General features: G+C 41.0%; 2 protein-coding genes across 2 annotated transcripts in view; one reads left to right on the forward strand and one right to left on the reverse strand.

The window, feature by feature from the left end:
• LOC127202961 (zinc finger protein 431-like) overlaps nucleotides 1–16105 on the forward strand; it is a 206971-nt gene extending 190866 nt beyond the window's left edge. The window contains exons 3-4 of the mRNA XM_051161796.1: nucleotides 13188–13248; nucleotides 14908–16105. Of these exons, the coding sequence (XP_051017753.1) occupies nucleotides 13188–13248; nucleotides 14908–16105 (1259 nt within the window). The remainder of the gene's footprint in view (nucleotides 1–13187; nucleotides 13249–14907) is intronic.
• Nucleotides 1–18289, reverse strand: part of LOC127203988 (zinc finger protein 721-like) — a 1570727-nt gene that overhangs the window by 1089830 nt on the left and 462608 nt on the right.

Here is an 18289-nt window from a genome sequence, read left to right on the forward strand (position 1 = left end):
GGGAGATGAAAAAAATATTTTAAGGAAAGAAACCAACTGAAATAACACTTAACGCAGATTTAGAGCAGTATCCCCGCAGCATCAGCCATCTACAACTTCCAGTGGAGAGAAATATCTCTCTCTCTCTCTCTCTCTCTCTCTCTCTCTCTCTCTCTCTCTCTCTCTCTTTGTTTTTTGAAACAAGGTTTCTCTGTGTAGCCTTGGCTGTCCTAGACTCACTTTGTAGACCAGCTGACCTCAAACTCACAGCAATCCACCTGCCTCTGCCTCCCGAGTGCTGAGATTAAAGTCGTGCACGAGCAGCCTGTCCACATGAGAAATATCTCTTAAGTCATCCTTCCACCTAACAATGAATAACCAGGAGAGAATAAGATTTGAGCTGCCAGAGGAAGAGTCCATGTTTGACTGTGAAATCACAGCACAGACAAAATTCCCCTCAGCATCCTTTACCTGGACATATGGCAGATGAAATCTGTGTTTGGCTACCAGTGCAGTAAAGCTATTGGGTTAGCACATGAAGAAGTATATGATTGTCTGGATTGGGACCAGAATGGGGATCCAGATTTCTTGACTGAGGGCACATCAACAGCAGCTGCATCAAACCTCTGTGAATGATTTGGCAGAACTATAACTTTGACCTATGTTAGGAGAACACTATGGAATCAGTTTCTTTCTTGAAATACTATTCTACCACAAAATGGATTCAAATGCCCAAAGTTCCTTTTTAGATTATACCCACAATAGGCTAAATGTGACTGTATTGTGTGTGTGGAAAACTTGATGTATGGACCTTTCCAAACTGGAGCCTTGGAAATACACACACCCAGCACTTCCATATTATTTCAACATGATTCTTCCACTACTACAGCTCAGTGAATGGGGCACTGGAGACTTTGTGGCCAATAAGCCCATTCTCAGTATATCACATGTAAGGACTCTGCCCAAAGGACCCCAATTTGATGAGATGGATGTCTTCCTGATAATGTGGAAATCCTATGGAAATAATGAAGGCAGCCTAACACCTTGCATCATTCGTAGAGGATGATGGGATGAGAACAACAAGGCAGAATTCGTCAAAGCCCTACTTCCCCGCTGATGGCTATCAGAGTGCCTGATATTCGCCTACCTGGAAGATTTACAGTTATACCGAGGATCCAGAACACCTTACTCATGTTCAACCTCATGTCATGGCTGCCACCCGAAGAACTTTGCTCGGAGCCTGAATTTAGAAGAATACTAGACTTCTTTAATTCCTCAGAAAACAGGTTTGTGGCAAGAAAACCTTTACCATTGATGGTTGCTGGAGTTACATTGGTTGGCTCCTTGCTTGGAGCTGGCATAGCATCTTCTGTTATTTTGGACATCAATATAGATATGCCAGACATCAGAAATCTTACAGAACAAAAAATATTGACTATTAACGCCTTGTCTGATGGACTAGCCACTACTCATAAACTGATTTGAGGCCCTCATCTGGAGCTAAATTTATTAAAGCAATCGTTGGCAGATAATAACAAATAAGTAGCTGAAAATTTAAAGAGGTTTGCAGTAGCCAAGCAGACATCTCAAGATTATCTGCTACAACTTATTCTGAGGAAGAAGGAGAAGAGTGTATCCAAGCAAGACTTTCTTTTCACAGAGTAGAGACAAATGTGTCTCAGCTCTTTTCTGCAGGACTTGGAATAGAAACGGTGGTCTATCAAGACTCTACTGGACTCAAGGCGAACTCTTGATGTGAGCATGGATTCTGCAAAATACATTTACACTTAGTCTATATGACAGTGCAATCCCAGCTTATCACAAACACCTGTTGCCTGGGAAAGTTGGGAGTGGATTTTTATACTCACTGATTATTTCCTGTGGGCTGACTGGCCTAACAGAGCAAATATCTACTGCTCACTTGAGGCCAACAACTTTATGGCCACCCCCTCTCTGTCCAGTGACCTCCAGGTATCATAGCTGACCCCTTTGGTGTTGGCAAACCAACTCACAGACCTTGGCAGTGGAGTCTTTACTGTTCCCTCCTCTAACACCACAATTACAGTCAGTGGATTACGAAATTACTAGGGGTATTGAGTCTTTTGGATGACTAATGGAATCCAGTGTTTTTCCGCTGTCCTCAGAGTGGACATGATTGTCTATATCCGTAAAAAAAATGTTCTCTGTGTTACAAAACCGATAGGATGTTTAGAATTGCTTACTCTTGCTTCCCCATGTGGACTTATTCCACTAGATACAGGAGAGCTTTTGGCTTTTCATGTACATTATATCTACCCTTTTAGCATGCACATTTCTTTTGACTGTATTAGGTTTGTTTAATAAGCTTCATTTTAGAGGAACTATGAGAATGAGCTTCAGAGGCTACTGTCGTTCCAGAAGGAACAAACCAGCTGTGTAGGATTCCATTAGACACATCTGTGCAAGCCATGACTAGACACACTTCTTCAGGAGATGTGTCATCTCCATGGTGACATTTCAGAACAACATTCTGTTCCAGGTTCTTAGTTCTACTCCACCAACTCATTTCCATTTTTGCAAAAAGAGGTGGTCTGTATATATTGATCTTAAGACATGAGGTGAGCGCCTCAGGAGATTAACCAGACTTCCTGATGCTTTATGTTCATCATTCACCTTTTCATAATATTAGCACACGCAAAACTGGGGTGTGGGAGGAACACTGGAATCTAATTACAAAGCTTACTGACCCCCTGGATGCTCTATTCTTCTTTTTAAAAAGATTTATTTGTATACAGTGCTTTGCCTGTACATACACCTGTATACCAGAAGGGGGCATCAGATCACATGATAGATGGTTGTGAGCCACCGTGTGGTTGTTGGGAATTGAACTCAGGACATTTGGAAGAACAGTCAGTGCTCTTAACCACTGAGCCATTTCTCCAGCCCGGAGTTGCTCTTTTCATGAACAAAAGAAGAAATACCTGGCTCATAGCATGATCCATATGCTCCTACTTGACCCTGATCAAGTCAGGATAATGTGATGCTAACGATTGGCTTTCTTAGAGTCCTGTAGTTCCAACCACATTATGCCCCACTTTACAACATTTTAAAAAATCTATGTATTTTATATAGTAGATGAGTGCTCTGTGTGCACGTACACCTGCATGCCAGAAGAGGACCTCAGCTGGGAAATTGAACTGAGGACCTCTGGAAGAGCAGACAGTGCTCTTAACTGCTGAGCCATCTCTCCAGCTCCATTCAACATTTTTGTTTGAAAGTGATTACATTGCCTTTTTTTCTGAATGTGTTTTTCAACTCAGTGTATACCAAACCTGGAGAAAATAAAAATTTGGGAAAATAGGTATATGCTATAGGGATCATGGCAACATCCTATGATAAATTGTTTTGATTACTTTGCTTTATAAGTATATGTTTTAGAGTCTGAGATTTAACTTCCTGAATTTACTTGTTTACTAGTGATTAGAATATTTATTGATGCTTTCTCCTTTTCCTGTTGTGGCCCAAAATGGCTGTGAAACTGTTAATAATTCTTTTATGCGGTCCTAATCATCACTGTGTATGTCTCAAGGACCAGGGGATGGAATTAATGAGCATAGTAAAAAAAAGAAAAAAAAAAGCCTTTTAGACATGTAAAAATAGTTTAGTCAGGATCCCTACTACACACAGAGCTGCCCCTGGTCATCAGAACTCAGTGACATCCCTCACTTAAGATAAACAGACACAGTCCTACATCCCCATGACACCCACTGGACAGTATATAAGCAGAGACCAAGAGGAATGCTCTGCTCTGCACATCTAGAGAGACAGCACCGTGATCTGCCCTCTGGCTGGAGTCTCCCCCAGGATCCAGGCCCTCAAATCAGAAGACGACCACCTGACCTTCAGCTAAGCTAAGTCACAGGGGTGAGTAGGATTGGAGAAATAGGCTTAGGACCATAATTAGGAATTGAGAGTCTGAACCTTGTCTGATGAGTCTCCGCATAATAAAATGTAACTTTAATTCTACTATGTCTGTCTTGCCTCTTCTTGTGACACCCTTCTTAGAATAAAGCTACTACATTTTAAACAAAGGAAGTTGAAAAATTGGCACAGAATTAAATGTACTAATATTTGTATTTCAGGAATTTGAATGCCTAATAAATATTTGTGGTCTGGTGAAAACAAACGGTTTTCTTTCTTTAAAAAAATGATACCTTGCTTTAAAAAAACATGAAATATATTATGATCAAGAGTAAAGTTGAGGGGCTGGAGAGATGGATGGCTCAGTGGTTAAGAGCACTGGCTGCTCTTCCAGAGATCCTGACTTCAATTCCCAGCAACCACGTGGTGGCTCACAGCCATCTATAATGTGATCTGATGCCCTCTTCTGGCCCACAGGTGTACATGCAGACAGAGCACTATATACATAATAAAAAATAAATAAAATTTTCGTTAAAAAAAAAAAAAAAGAGTGAAGTTGAGCCGGGTGGTGGTGGCGCCGCCTTTAATCCCAGCCCTCAGGAGGCAGAGGCAGGTGGATCGCTGTGAGTTCGAGGCCAGCCTGGTCTACAAAGGGAGTCCAGGACAGCCAAGACTACACAGAGAGACCCTGTCTCAACAACAACAAACAAAACAAAACAAAAAGAGTAAAGTTGAGCCGGGAATCGTGGGGCACACCTTTAATCTCAGCAGAGGCAGGTGGTTCTCTGTGAGTTCGAGGCCAACCTGGTCTACAAAGTGAATCCAGGACAGCCAAGTCTACGCAGAGAAACCCTGCTCAACAACTACAACAACAACAACAGAGTAAAAGTTGAAATATAACCAATTTGGGGGCTGGAGAGATGGCTCAGCGGTTAAGAGCACTGACTGCTCTTCCTAGAGGTCCTGAGTTCAATTCCCAGCAACCACATGGTGGCTCACAACCTTTTATAATGTGAGCTGATGCCCTCTGGCCTGCAGATGTACATGCAGGCAGAGCACTGTATATGTAATAAATAAATATTAAAAAAAAAAGAAATATAATCAATTTGGTTTTTCTTTCTTTTTTCTTTATTTTTTTTAACTTTTCTTTCTTTCTTTCTTTCTGTCTGTCTGTCTTCCTTTCTTGTTGTCGTTGTTGAAAAGGGGTTTCACTGTAGTAGCCTTACCCACTTTGATCATCCTGTCTCACCTTGGAGAAAGGGATCCTGGGAGCTGAGAAGGGACTGAGGAGCCTGAGGCTAACATCAGCCTTCTCGTGCTAATAGGCACCAAAGTCAGGTGTTAATGGGACAGCCACAGGTCCCTTCTGCCAGAGATGACACTTTTTAGCATCAGGAGCTATCATCAAGCCCCTGAGGGAATGCTGGCTTTCATCTAAATGCCAGACTTCTGGAAAAGGAATTTCTTAGGAAAATGACACATGGATTATAGGGTAGAACTGGGCCCTCAAGCTTGTACAGCGCGTACTGTACTGACTGAGCCAGGTCCTCAGCACCTAGCTCTTAGCTGTTTCTATATGTGTTTGTATCAGCGATGTGGATGTAGGTGGCTCATCAACCTATGGGAGAGAGGGAAAATAATATGCGTAACAGAATACCTGTGATAGGAAAACTGAAGGAAGTCTCCGGGATGGAATGGTGCAAAGGGGCCTGAATGTTAGAGAAGATTCTTTAAAGCAAGTTGTATTTTAAAACTGCCTGATATCTGATATGTTAATTAAAAAACACCTACCATCAGAATGAGTAATTGTTGGTCCTCAAAAACTTTGAGTATTAGTCAAATAATGTCTTGTTTCTGGTAGGTTTAATTTAAAAACTGAAAATACTGAACTCTTAAGTGGGATGTCGCTTTCAAATCCCTCCTCCCAAGTCTCAGGGAACCTCTTGGAAGAAGACATAGAAATAGTGTAAGAGCCTGAGTGGATGTGAGAAAAGAGAACAGGGACAAATACTTGGCAAGTTTCTGGGAGACTGAAGCAGGAAAATATACTTTGTAGGTGAAGAGTTCCGTTTTTGCAGCTAAGAGAGTTAAAAAGAAGTTCCCACTTGTCCTGTATGTTAAGGAAACATAGGACAAAACCCCTATGGGTTCTAACATATAAATATGCCACTCAACAGATCTGGTATGAAGGGGGATAGATTGTGGGGAAGGGGGAAACGTGGCTAAAGGGGAGGGCTCCCATGACAGAAAGAAACACAGAGAGACAGGCAGACAGACAGACAGACAGAGAAACGGGGAGTAGAGCCCACTTCTTTGGGATTCTCATATGTACTGAAGACCAGCTGAGACATCCAGCCACAGGGTCTGAGCAGCTACTGGATTCTTACCCTTTCCGTTGGTAGACAAGAAACGTTGGACTAGTTGGACGATAGCTTGTGAGCCATTCTCATAAACCCACTTTCTCCATACATAGAGATTCATTGTGTCTGTTCTGTTCATCTAGAGAGCCTGTACTAATACAGCTGGCGTGTTTTGTTTTGTTTTGTTTTACCTTCCCACTGAGGAAGATGTCCTGGCTCACAGTAGTGCTCTGAAGTGTTTGCCATCTGTCTCCTGCTAATCTCCCAGGGTTGTGTCATACCTACCAGGTGAAAAGTAGTGGCAGTTCACCTGACCCCAGCATGAAGTCACAGAACAAAATCACGTTTTGTTTCCTTAAAAAAATCTCTCTTTAATTGTTAATATTCTTTGCACCCTTCCACCTGTGGGACAGATTGTGCTCTCCATGTGAGTTGAATAAGGTGTTGTGCAGGCTGTCCACCTTGATTCCAGGAGGAAGACGGGGAAGGGCCTATTGGAAGACAGAAGGGTGGTCTAGTAGAGGTCAGCACAGGTGCTCCTGAAATACAAATCTCTGCAGATCTGGGAAAGATTTTGCCCTGCAATGGAAACCTGGGCCAGAAACCTTTATGCATTGTCCCTCAGTCCACACTAACCTCTAAGGGGAGGTGTGCATGTCATTTAAGACCCACTGGTCAGTCAGGACCTCTAGGCAAAGGAAACAGTCAGAAGAGGAGGCGGGTTCTTTTTCCAGGCTCCGTGGTTTGGGTTCAACTCTGTAGCTGAGCAGGCTTGAGTGGTTGGTGTGATGAGGTCTGAACACAAAGCCTGCCCGGTGCTATGAGGGGAGTTCAGGTGAGTTCCAAAGTCCGAACATTGTGAGTGTGTGGCCGCTGCCCTGAAACTGGTAGAGCACACTGCTGTGAACGTCAGCAGCTGGTGTCTTTGGCCTTTACTGCGCCTGGCCAGGAAGAGGCAGCAGGTGCAGCCACCAGTGAGGTCCTTTGCCCTAGCCACCCCAGGACCCCAGTGATGCCATCTGAATAACTTCACTATTGGGCCGCATTGTCACAAAGCACTCGCAACAGAGGCTTGATTTTTTTTTTTTTAATTTTTTAATTTTTTTGGTTTTTTGAGACAGGGTTTCTCCATGTAGCCCTGGCTGTCCTGAACTCACTTTGTAGATCAGGCTGGTCTTGAACTCACAAAGATCTGCTTGCCTCTGCCTCTGCTGGGATGAAAGGCATGCGCCACCATCCTGGGCTTGCAATAGAGGCTTAAATGTAGAAACATCCTTCATGGGATGCCAAATTCAGTGAGGCCTAGTTTCTTAGTCTTTTCTACATGTTCTGCCTTTGGCCTTTAACACTGAGGAGTGAGATTCGCTTGGGTTAATGTTGTGGAGATTGTAAAAGGCATCTCCTGTGTTGAGTAGCACTCCAATATTAAGCTGTGCTGTAAAAGTGCAGAATTGATGATGTGAAGCGTTTACCAATAGAATTTAGCTATGGGAGGACTGCCTTTAAAACACCCCAGAGTGGGGGAAAGCGGGAGGGAGGGAGGAATGGGAGGACACAAGGGATGGGATAACAATTGAGATGTAATATGAATAAATTAATAAAATATATTTTTTAAAAAACACTCCACAGATAAGTAGCTTGCTAACCAGGCCTATTCGAGATTAGTGTGCTAGGATACACATGTTTACTACACCAGAAATGTGGCTCCGACCAATTACCAAGGAGACAACCCCAATTCACAACCATGCACTAGGCCCATCTCCGTGTTGAGGGCTGGCCTGATCAAACAAGGCTTTCCCTGAAGTCTTCGTGAATGGAAAATGACACAGCTCTTCTCAAACTCAGGAACATGTTTGACAGAATCAGTAACAGCCTGAGGCCTAGGCCTGAGGAGCTTTGTCCAAGGCTCTGGGGTACTGAGACTAAAACATAGCTCCTTCTCTAAAACCAGGAATATGGTTGGGAGACCTGTGGGGCAGGTGCCTTTAGGGAGGGCTTGTTTCAGATTCTGAGAATCTTAACTCCTCCCACCACATGGAGGTATGGTTATCAGTTCCAAGGCTGCTCTGGTCTGGGTAATTAATTTTACTGAGATTTGCTGTGTTCCTGTTGCACAATATTATTTTATTAGACGCCTTCTGAGTTTACCCAATGGTTTGATAGTTTCTGCTAACTAAATAGATGTCTTCAATCTCCCTGCCTTTCTTCCCTGAAAGTAGTGTACAAGACGCTATTCTTTGTAAGAAGCTAGCCTAGGATAAGACGTAGCTGCTGCAAGGCCTTCTCACCACAGCTTTTATACTTCCTGCCTTTTACTTTTCCCATCATTTGCAACTTCTGGGACCTTGCTCAAAGTAACTACCGTGTCAGTGAAAAATGACCTGTTTTAGGGCAGTGGTACACTTAAAGAAATAATTCTGAACAGCTGGGTGGATCGCTGTGAGTTCGAGGCCAGCCTGGTCCACAAAGCAAGTCCAGGACAGCCAGGGCTACACAGAGAAACCCTGTCTCGAACTCTACATATCTTTGCTGTGTAAATCTCCCATCTGCCTAAGGTGATAGACATGCAGTCTCAAGTCCATATTAAAATTGTTCAAAATATTACCAGGTCCAGAACCAAAAAGAGACTTACGCATGACAGCAGATATGGAATGCAAAATCTGTTCTAGACTAGCTCCTCCTTTAGCAATGGTCAGAGCTGAGGGATGCTGCTTTTAAAGAGATCTTTCTTTCTTTTTTTAAAGAGATTTTTCCTTACTTAACCTTTTAAATTGTGTGTGGAGTGATTTTTTTCCTTGGGAAGGCATATTCTAGAACAGTTGCATCTTCAGCCTTTTAGGAAAGTATTCCTGAGACAAACTATGTTGACTCAGGCTTTCCTTTTGATTAAGCTCCCTAAATTTTTGGTTTTTCAAGACAGTTTCTCAGTGTAGCCTTGGCTATCCTGTACTCATTTTGTAGACCAGGCTGGTCTCCAACTCACAGCAATCTGCCTGCCTGAGCCTCCCTGAGGGTTGGGATTACAGGCACACTCTACCTTGCCTGGCAACTTCTATATTATGTTATGAGTTCCTTGAGTTGTTGTTGGTTTGGTGATTTTCTGAGGTGAAATAATTTTAGTTTTTCTCTTCTTGATTCTAAAGGCTTACTTCTCATTTCTTTGTAAATGTGCGTTTACCAGTTGTTGTAATAATCCATGTTTGGGTTTTTGCTACTTAAATGATTGATATGGTTAACACATGTGTTTTGGAGTTTTAAATCTTTCTCATGTGTTATTGTCTTTTTTGTCCTAATTAGCTGCATTTGTCAACATTTCAGAGTCTGTTATTTGAGAAAGCCTCAATTGAGGGCATGCCCTCATCAGAATGGCTGGTTGTTATATCTGGGAGAGATTGTGTAGATTCATCAATGATGTGTGAAGGCTCTTCCACTGAGGGTGACAATATCCCTAAGCAAGTCGGCCTGGCCTGGCCTAGCAAGAGAGCAAGACAGAAAACAATGTTTGCCCAAGGTTTTTGCCTTAATTTTCTTGAAGCCTTTGTTTCTATCCTAAGCTCTCAATATGATGGACAGTGATCTGACAGGATAAACCAAGAAAACCTGTTCGTTCCCGGGATGCCTTTGCTTAGAGGACCATTCACAGCAGCTGAGTAACAAATTAGAGTAAAACGTTGTACCGAAAAATGTATTTTGCTGCTGGACAGAACCTCATAGTGTTCTCTTTTGGAGGAATATAGAAAATAACAGCACTTTAGATGGCAAAAAGCATAGAAATCTGTACATGGAGTTTAATCGGCTATCCTTTTTTATATAATTTATTTAAATGTATTTTATGTGCATTGGTGTGGGGGTATCAGATCCCTTGGAACTGGAATTACAGACAGTTGTGAGCTGCCATGTGGGTGAGAGGAATTGAACCTGGGTCCTTTGGAAGAGCAGACAGTGCTCTTAACCACTGAGCCATCTCTCCAGCCCCCTTAACTGGCTGTTCTTGTAGGACCTAGATGATCAGAGTGGTGAGAGTGGTGCAGACAGCGGAAGTCGAGGTCATGGGATTTCAGTGGAAAACACACTCCGTGAAAAATTTAGCTAGAGGTCATTTGTGTGATATTTTGGCCCAAGATCTTTCTTATTGTGCCCATGCAATGAGAAATTGAGTAAGTCAGAATTAAAAAATAATATGCTGTTTTCTTAGAAGGAATATTGAATCTGTTGGGTGGTTGTTACTAATGACTCATTCAGGACTAAGGTGGAAAAAAGCAACAAGTGGGACAGAAATAAAGGCAAAGTCTTGGTTGTAGAGAAAAACAGCACTGGGTAGTTTCCTATGGTAGTCAAATGTGAAACAGGCAGGAATTTTCAAGGAGATTATCACCATTAAAGTGAGGGGCTTTGCTCTGGATTTAAAAACCTAAGAAGGTGCCCAAAGGAAAACACTGCCACCTGCTAAGCCTTCAAGATTAGGCAAACTGACTCTTAGTCCCAGGAAGGAATTTTACCCAAAACCGGCTGCAACTGTGGTCCAAGTGTGGCAGGGTCCATGTCAACTTAGAAGCCAGAGTTGTCAGGATCACTTATGATGCCCTGGTTCTGGAAACAAGAAAGATGTAAAATTTAAGATCCTGGGTTTTTCCCCTGTGGTTTTATTTTAGTTCAGCACTGTGTGCTTGCTAGAGTCAGAGCCTCAGTGAGGATACTGGAGAATGCATTGCATGAAGCTGTGAGGCTGAAGTCTGAATTGCATTTTGAGAGCGCAAGATGTTGAGATACCTAAGCTATGAGGCAGCTGCCATGGAGAGTGGCATATATGGAGTGGAAGTAAACAAACCAGAACTGTATGAGAAGTTGCAGGGATAGGGCCATCTAAGCCTTTTGAAACTGAAAAGCCCCATTGTCTGAGACAGAGCTACAGGATTTGCTGTTTGCCCTGCTGGGTTTCTTGCTTTGGTCCAATTACCCTTACTATGTTCACATTCCTCTTTATTCGAATAGGAAGGTTTTTTCTGTGCCATTGTATGTTGGAAAGATATAACTTCTTTTCTGATTTTAGAAGATGTAGCAGCCAAGAGATTGTCTTGAGTGTTGGATGAGACTTGAGACGTTTGAGGAGTGTACAAGCTGTTTTAGGTTATTAGGACCATTGAAGTTTGGCTGAATGCATTTTCATCATGGGATGACCATGAGCTCTAGTGACCAGGGCCAGCATGGTGTTGATCGAATCAAAGGCTCCCACTTAGGAGGACGTCTTTGAGTGCTTGTCTCTTCTTCCAGTATTTCTTTGTAGAGCTTGCAGAAGCTTTTGTAAGAGCAACCTTTTTAGATTGTTTATTGGGGATTGGAGTTGAGTGTCTATGGACTCAACCCATTTTCTGTTCTTTGTGTTGTGGTTGGAACTGATGGTTCAGATTCCTTCTCATGCTGTCATGCCTTCTCCCTTATAGACTCTGTCCCTACATCACATAACAGAGAGGAGAAGCAAGTGCTATTCAGTGCTAAGCTGTTTTGCTAGCCTGATGTTTTTGTACTTTTAATTTTGTTCTGTATTGTTTTGATTTTGAAGAAAATGTTTATGTGTGTAGCCCTGACTGCCCTGAAAGTATGCATGTAGTCCAGGGAGGCCTTGAACTTAGAGGTCCACCTGACTCTGACTCTAGAGTGCTGTGATTATGTGTTTGCCACTATGATTTTTTAAAATGAATATGAATATTTTGCCTGTGTGCATGAATAGGCACCTCATGTTTGCCTTATCTTCACAACAGTCAGAAGATGACCTCAGAGTGTCTGAACGTGGAGTAATGGATAGTTGTGAGCCTCCATGTAAACACTGGCACTTTTGCTCAATTACTTGCAAGACCAGGAAGAGCTGTCCACTGCTGAGCCGTCTCTTGTGCCTTATGCTGTTTATTTATGACCAGCATTAACATTGCTAATATTTTCTTCTGTTCATTTGTAACTGTTTAAGCATGCATTCCCTTCTAGTAAGATCTTATTAATATTACAGTTTAAACTAGAGCAGTTCAGGTTTGTGGAAGATGAATACAGAACTGGAGTGAATGTGTAATTCTTTGCAGGAACTTCAGTAAAAACCCCTGAGTTCTTTTGGGCTTTCTTGTTTGTTTGACTTATTGTTGCAGGAGAGACAGGGTCTTAATACGTTTCTCTGGCTGCTGCAGAACTCCTTGCATAGACCAGGCTGGCATCCAACTCAATGAGATACAGCTGCCTCTGCCTCCTGAGTGCTAGGATTAAGGTCAGGAGCTATTACATCCAATTTGCCCATATTCTTTTGTAGTTACTAATCCTTTATAAAATAAATCCTTTATAAAATGAACACTGCACTCAGTACTGTTCATTTATTTACTTGTCTCTCTCTCTTTATGTCTGTTAGTCAGCATTTCTCTTGCAAGGCTATCTCCTACTCAAAGGGTGCAGGAATGGCAGAGCTGAACCTCATCATTCAGTTTCCTTCTAAAATGACTTCGTGGTTACGTCAGAACTTCTGTGTGAGGAAATAAGTCAGGGAAGCACCAAAATGATATGAACATATTGTCAGTGGAGTATACAGTTGCAGTGTCCTCACTGTCGTGCTTTCTGTTGGTCACCTGTATGAAATATTATAGGATGCAGTGACCTATGATGACGTGAATGTGAAATTCACTCAGGAAGAGTGGGCTTTGCTGGATCCTTCCCAGAAGAGTCTCTACAGAGATGTGATGCTGGAGACCTGCAGGAACCTCACTGCCATAGGTAAGACTGTGAATTTTTGTTGACTTTTTAAAACAAGGGAACAACAATTGTTGTTGTTGTTGTTGATGCTTTTCTAGAATTTCAATTGAGAAGGAAGAAGAATGAGGTGAATAAATTAGGCATTGTTGTAAGGTTCACTGAAGGTAATAAATTAAATTTTGCCTAATTTCCAATAATATATTTTTCTGGTACATATTTTAGGCTACAATTGGGAAGACCATAATATTGAAGAACATTGTCAAAGTTCTAGAAGAAATGGAAGGTAATTTTCATGGGCAAGTTGATTCAAATATGCCTCTGAAAAAAATGTAATGTATCACGGAAGTTTTAAAGTAAAGAAGCAGTGTAAAAAGAAAAAGCATTACATTAAGTGTATTACTGATCATTAAATTATCACAAATCCATGTACCTCAATGTCAGGTATCTGATTTGTGTTTTCAAGGCAGTCCTTTAAGAAAGAATACAAGAAAACAAATGCCTTAACGGACATTACCATTTGATTCATAGTCACATTCCAGCTGCTCTGTAGAACTGCCAATCTGTTTAATCTCATGCCAGTCAGATAGTGTAGAATGTATCCACATTGAATAGTATATGTCCAAAACCTCTAGTAAGGATCTCCCACAGCAAAGCTCTGTTACTCTTATACTCGTGGTAAGATGGCTGAGTTTAGTGTCGGGGGCAGTTTATGAGGGTCAAGAATATTGTTGTGGAGAAACCTTAATCCCTACACCACATGTCTATTAAAAACAAAAACTCAAATGGCGTGAATGTGGAAATCTTTCCTTTGTTATTCTTCTTTTACTACGTATATCATTTGTCAAAATGGATGTAAGGCAGAGGGGCCTAGGGATATTGAAAGAAGTGAAACACCTTTCTCTCCCCGAACAGTGAAAAATATGTAGTAGTCCCTGTGGTGAGCAGACTTTCTGCATATGATACAAAATTACTATGAACTAATTATTATTTGATTAATAATAATTAAATTGTTACTTTAAAAGTGAAAGGACATTCACTCTTACCTATGGCAGTGAGGTTCCTGTAGGTCTCCAGCATCACATCTTGTAGAGTCTTCTCTTGGAAGGATCCAGCAAAGCCCACTCTTCCCTAGTGAAGTTCACATGCACAGCATCGTAGGTCACTGCATTCTAAAATATCTTATATGTGGGTAGAACAGATTGCGTGATAGTGTAAATGTATACTTCACTCATTCATTGATTATTAATAACAAATTAATTGTAAATAGGTATCACAGTCAGAACATCTACTCAAAGTGGGGGACTACTAATAACTTAAACTAATATAATTAATTAGTTTTCCCATTTCATTGGGAATACATTCACAAATTTACAGTGCAGAAAATCTCTATAAATACTAGGCATGTGTAAGTTCTTCTGTTTGTTCTGGTTCACTTCAGAAACATAGTATGACTCCTAGTACAGGAAAATTTATGAACTCAAACGGTATGGTAAAGCTGAGTTTTTCCCATTAATCTTGCACTATGTGAAAACCATATATTGAATAAGGATGCTATATGGCAGGTGTGGTGGTGCACGCCTTTAATCCCAGCACATGGGAGGCAGAGGCAGGGGAGCTCTATAAGATCAAGGCCAGCCATGTCTACGAAGCAGGTCCAGGACTGCCAGAACTATAAGAAAAAACTGTTTTGAAAAAAAAAAAAAAAAAAGGATGGTATAAGTGAGCCATGTGATTATGGTAATTACCACCACTGGCATCTTCAAAGGTACAAAACAAAACAAAATCATAATGGAAGTGAAAACTATCAATGTAAACAAAGCGATAAAACCTTTCTAATTCTTCTTTACATTTAGACCAAATTATAAAATTCATTCATATAGATAAAAATTTATCCGTGTGATGAATGTGGTAAAGCTTACACCTGTACCAATTATCTTTGCAGGCATGAAAGAACTTATACTGGAGAGAAACCCTATGAATGTAATCAGTGTGGCAAAGTCTTTGCACATCACAGTGATATTCAAAGGCATAAAAGAGTTCATACTGGAGAGAAACCCTACAAATGTAATCAATGCGATAAAGCCTTCTCACAACACAGTCATCTCCAAATACATAACAGAACACACACTGGAGAGAAACCCTACAAATGTAGCCAATGCGATAAAGCCTTTTCACTACATGGTAATCTCCAAATACATAAAAGAACACACACTGGAGAGAAACCCTATAAATGTAATCAATGTGGTAAAGCCTTCTCACAACACAGTCATCTCCAAATACATAAAAGAATACATACTGGAGAGAAATCCTTCAAATGTAATCTATGTGGTAGAGCCTTTTCAGAACAAAGTAGTCTCCAAATACATAAAAGAACACATACTGGAGAGAAACCCTACAAATGCAATCAATGTGAGAAAGCCTTTTTAAAACACATTCATCTCCAAATACATAACAGAACACACAGTGGAGAGAAACCCTATAAATGCAATCAATGTGATAAAGCTTTTTCGTTACATGGTAATCTCCAAATTCATAACAGAACACACACTGGAGAGAAACCCTACAGATGTAATCAATGTGATAAAGCCTTCTCACAACACAGTAATCTCCGAATACATGAACGAACACACACTGGGGAGAAACCTTACAAGTGCAATCAGTGTGATAAAGCCTTTTCAGTACACTGTAATCTCCAAATACATGAACGAACACACACTGGAGAGAAACCCTACAGATGTAATCAGTGTGGTAAAGCCTTTTCAAAACACACTTCTCTCCAAATACACATAAGAACACACACTGGAGAGAAACCCTACAGATGCAATCAGTGTGAGAAAGCCTTTGTATATCGCCGTGATCTTCAAAGGCATGAAAGAATTCATACACCCTACAATCATTACCAAAGTGTCCATGCCTTTTACAACACAGTTGTCTCTGAATACAGAACACACACTGGAGAGAAACCTTATGAATGTAATCAAGGTGATAAAGCATTTTCACGGCGCAGTCATCTCCAGATACATAAGAGAACACACACTGGAGAGAAACCTTATGAATGTAATCAAGGTGATAAAGCCTTTGCTTGTCCCGGTGGTCTTCAAAGGCACGAAAGAAGCCATACTGGAGCAGACACCCTGTGAATGTATTTAATATGATGAAGCCTTTGGACATTTTTGTACTCTTCATTATTGTGAAGTAATTTATGCCAGAGAGAAACCCTGCAACTTCATCCTGACCGACTTCCTTCTATGGGAATTACATAGAGATGCAGGATAATGTAACAGCAATGAGATTTATTAAAAAATCATTTCTGGTGTGTGTGGGTGTGTGGGCGGGTGTGTGTGTGCACACGCACGTGTGTGCATGCATGCATTGGGCCATGACAGATCTGTGGAGACTGGGAGACAACTTTGTGTGTTCTACTTGGGCATCTTTATGTGGTGGTCAAGGTCAGGTTGCCAACGTTGCACACCATACTGATCTGTTTCGCTGATGCTCAAATAAGGTCAGTTGAGACATTAAATCAATAAAATATTGTTTGATTTTCAGATTGTAACCATATTGTCATCTTAGGAGGAATGAAAAACTATTTTCAAATGAAAGTGATATATTATTATATATATATTTGGAATGTGTTGGTGTATTCTTAGGAATAAACACTTGTTTATAACATTTCTCAGACCCACAAATGAATGCCAGAGAATTGTCCCAGTGGGTAAAGGGGGTTGCTGCTAAGCCTGATGACCTGAGTTAAAGCTCTGAGAGACTCATATTGCTCCGAAATATTTTTCTCTTATTTCCACACTTGGGCTATGGCATATGTACACTCACACACCAGCACATACAATAATTTTTAAACCCAAAGGAGTGACAGTGACTACTCCCTGGGTTTCATCTCTAGAAGTCACGTAGGGGAAGTAGATGATAGAGAACCGGAAGTTGTCCTCTCACTGCCACGTGCACACCGTGGCTCAGGCGGGGACACTCAAGCACAGGGCAAACATTTTTAAGTGGTTGGAATTAACAAATCAAAGAAAATAACCCGATTAGTGAGAACATATGAAATGCTTTGCCAGATTAAATTATTGAATTTTAAGAAGTATTACTATTCATTAAAGCAACGATGGTTTGTTTTTAAATCTTATTTTATCCTTTCATTCTCTGATTCAAAGATAGGTCATTTTAAAAACATTTTTTAGGGGGCTTAGAGGTACATGCCTGTAATCCCAGCACCTGGGAAGAAGTGGCAGGCTAATCTGTCCAAGTTTGAGACCATTTTGGTTAATATAGTAAATTCCAGAACACCTATGGCTCTGTAGAGATAACCTGTCTCAAAAAAAAATTCCAAAATGCAACAGTATATCTTAACTTATGGAAATGTTCCTGATATAATCTTACTAGACTGTAACTTCTTTCAAGAAGTTATTTTTGTTTTCCTTACTCACATTAAGAGAACTGTGTTAACAAGGAAAATAGGAAGCAATGTGGGAAGTCCATTCACAGAGGGACAGAGGTCCATTGAATCCTTCTACAAGGATGTAGCCAGAATTTCATCACCTTTAGGTGATAGGAGACATAAGTCATCATGGGACATCTTCATCCTCTGCATTATAACAACATAATTGTGAGCTGCAGAGTTAGTAGTTCTGTTCCTCCTACTTACCCAAATTTGGTTCTTAGCACCTACATCAGAGGGCTCAGAACCTGTATTTCCAGGACCAGAGCATCAGTGGCACTTTTATTGCCTGCTAGGGTACCACATACACAAATGGTGAAAGGATACATACATATGTGACTCCATACTGTAAAAAACTGTTTTCTTCATGTATATGTTATTTTTTTTTAATTAAAATAGATTTAATTGAGGTGCATAAGTTTTGCCATTATGTATACCAAGTGCATGCTAGGTATCAGAGGCAGCCAGAAGACAGTGTCTGATTCATGTGGTGATTAGAGTTATAGACAGTTGTCAGCTGTCTCTTGAGTGCTGGGATTCAGACCTACGTCCTGTGGATGAGCAGCCAGCCTCTTGCACTGAGCCATCTTTTCAGCCCCATGAACATGTCATTAATCGCTATAGGGTGTGAATGATTGATCCTAAGTTCATCTTTAACTCAGTCCCATTGACCTGGAAGAAACATAAGATTGATAGCCCCAGAAACTAACTTAGATCTGGTGTTTAAAGTAGTTTCTCATCTGAAATCTCCACAAAGTTAGGAAAGTGTCCAAAAATGATCAGTAGAGAAACTGACAATACAAGTGGTTAAGAAGTACTTGGCTGACCTCTTGACCAACAGCACAACACTGAGTTTATCTCATATGCT

Source organism: Acomys russatus, chromosome 19, assembly GCF_903995435.1.
Source record: "Acomys russatus chromosome 19, mAcoRus1.1, whole genome shotgun sequence".
NCBI classification, from domain to species: Eukaryota; Metazoa; Chordata; class Mammalia; order Rodentia; family Muridae; genus Acomys; species Acomys russatus.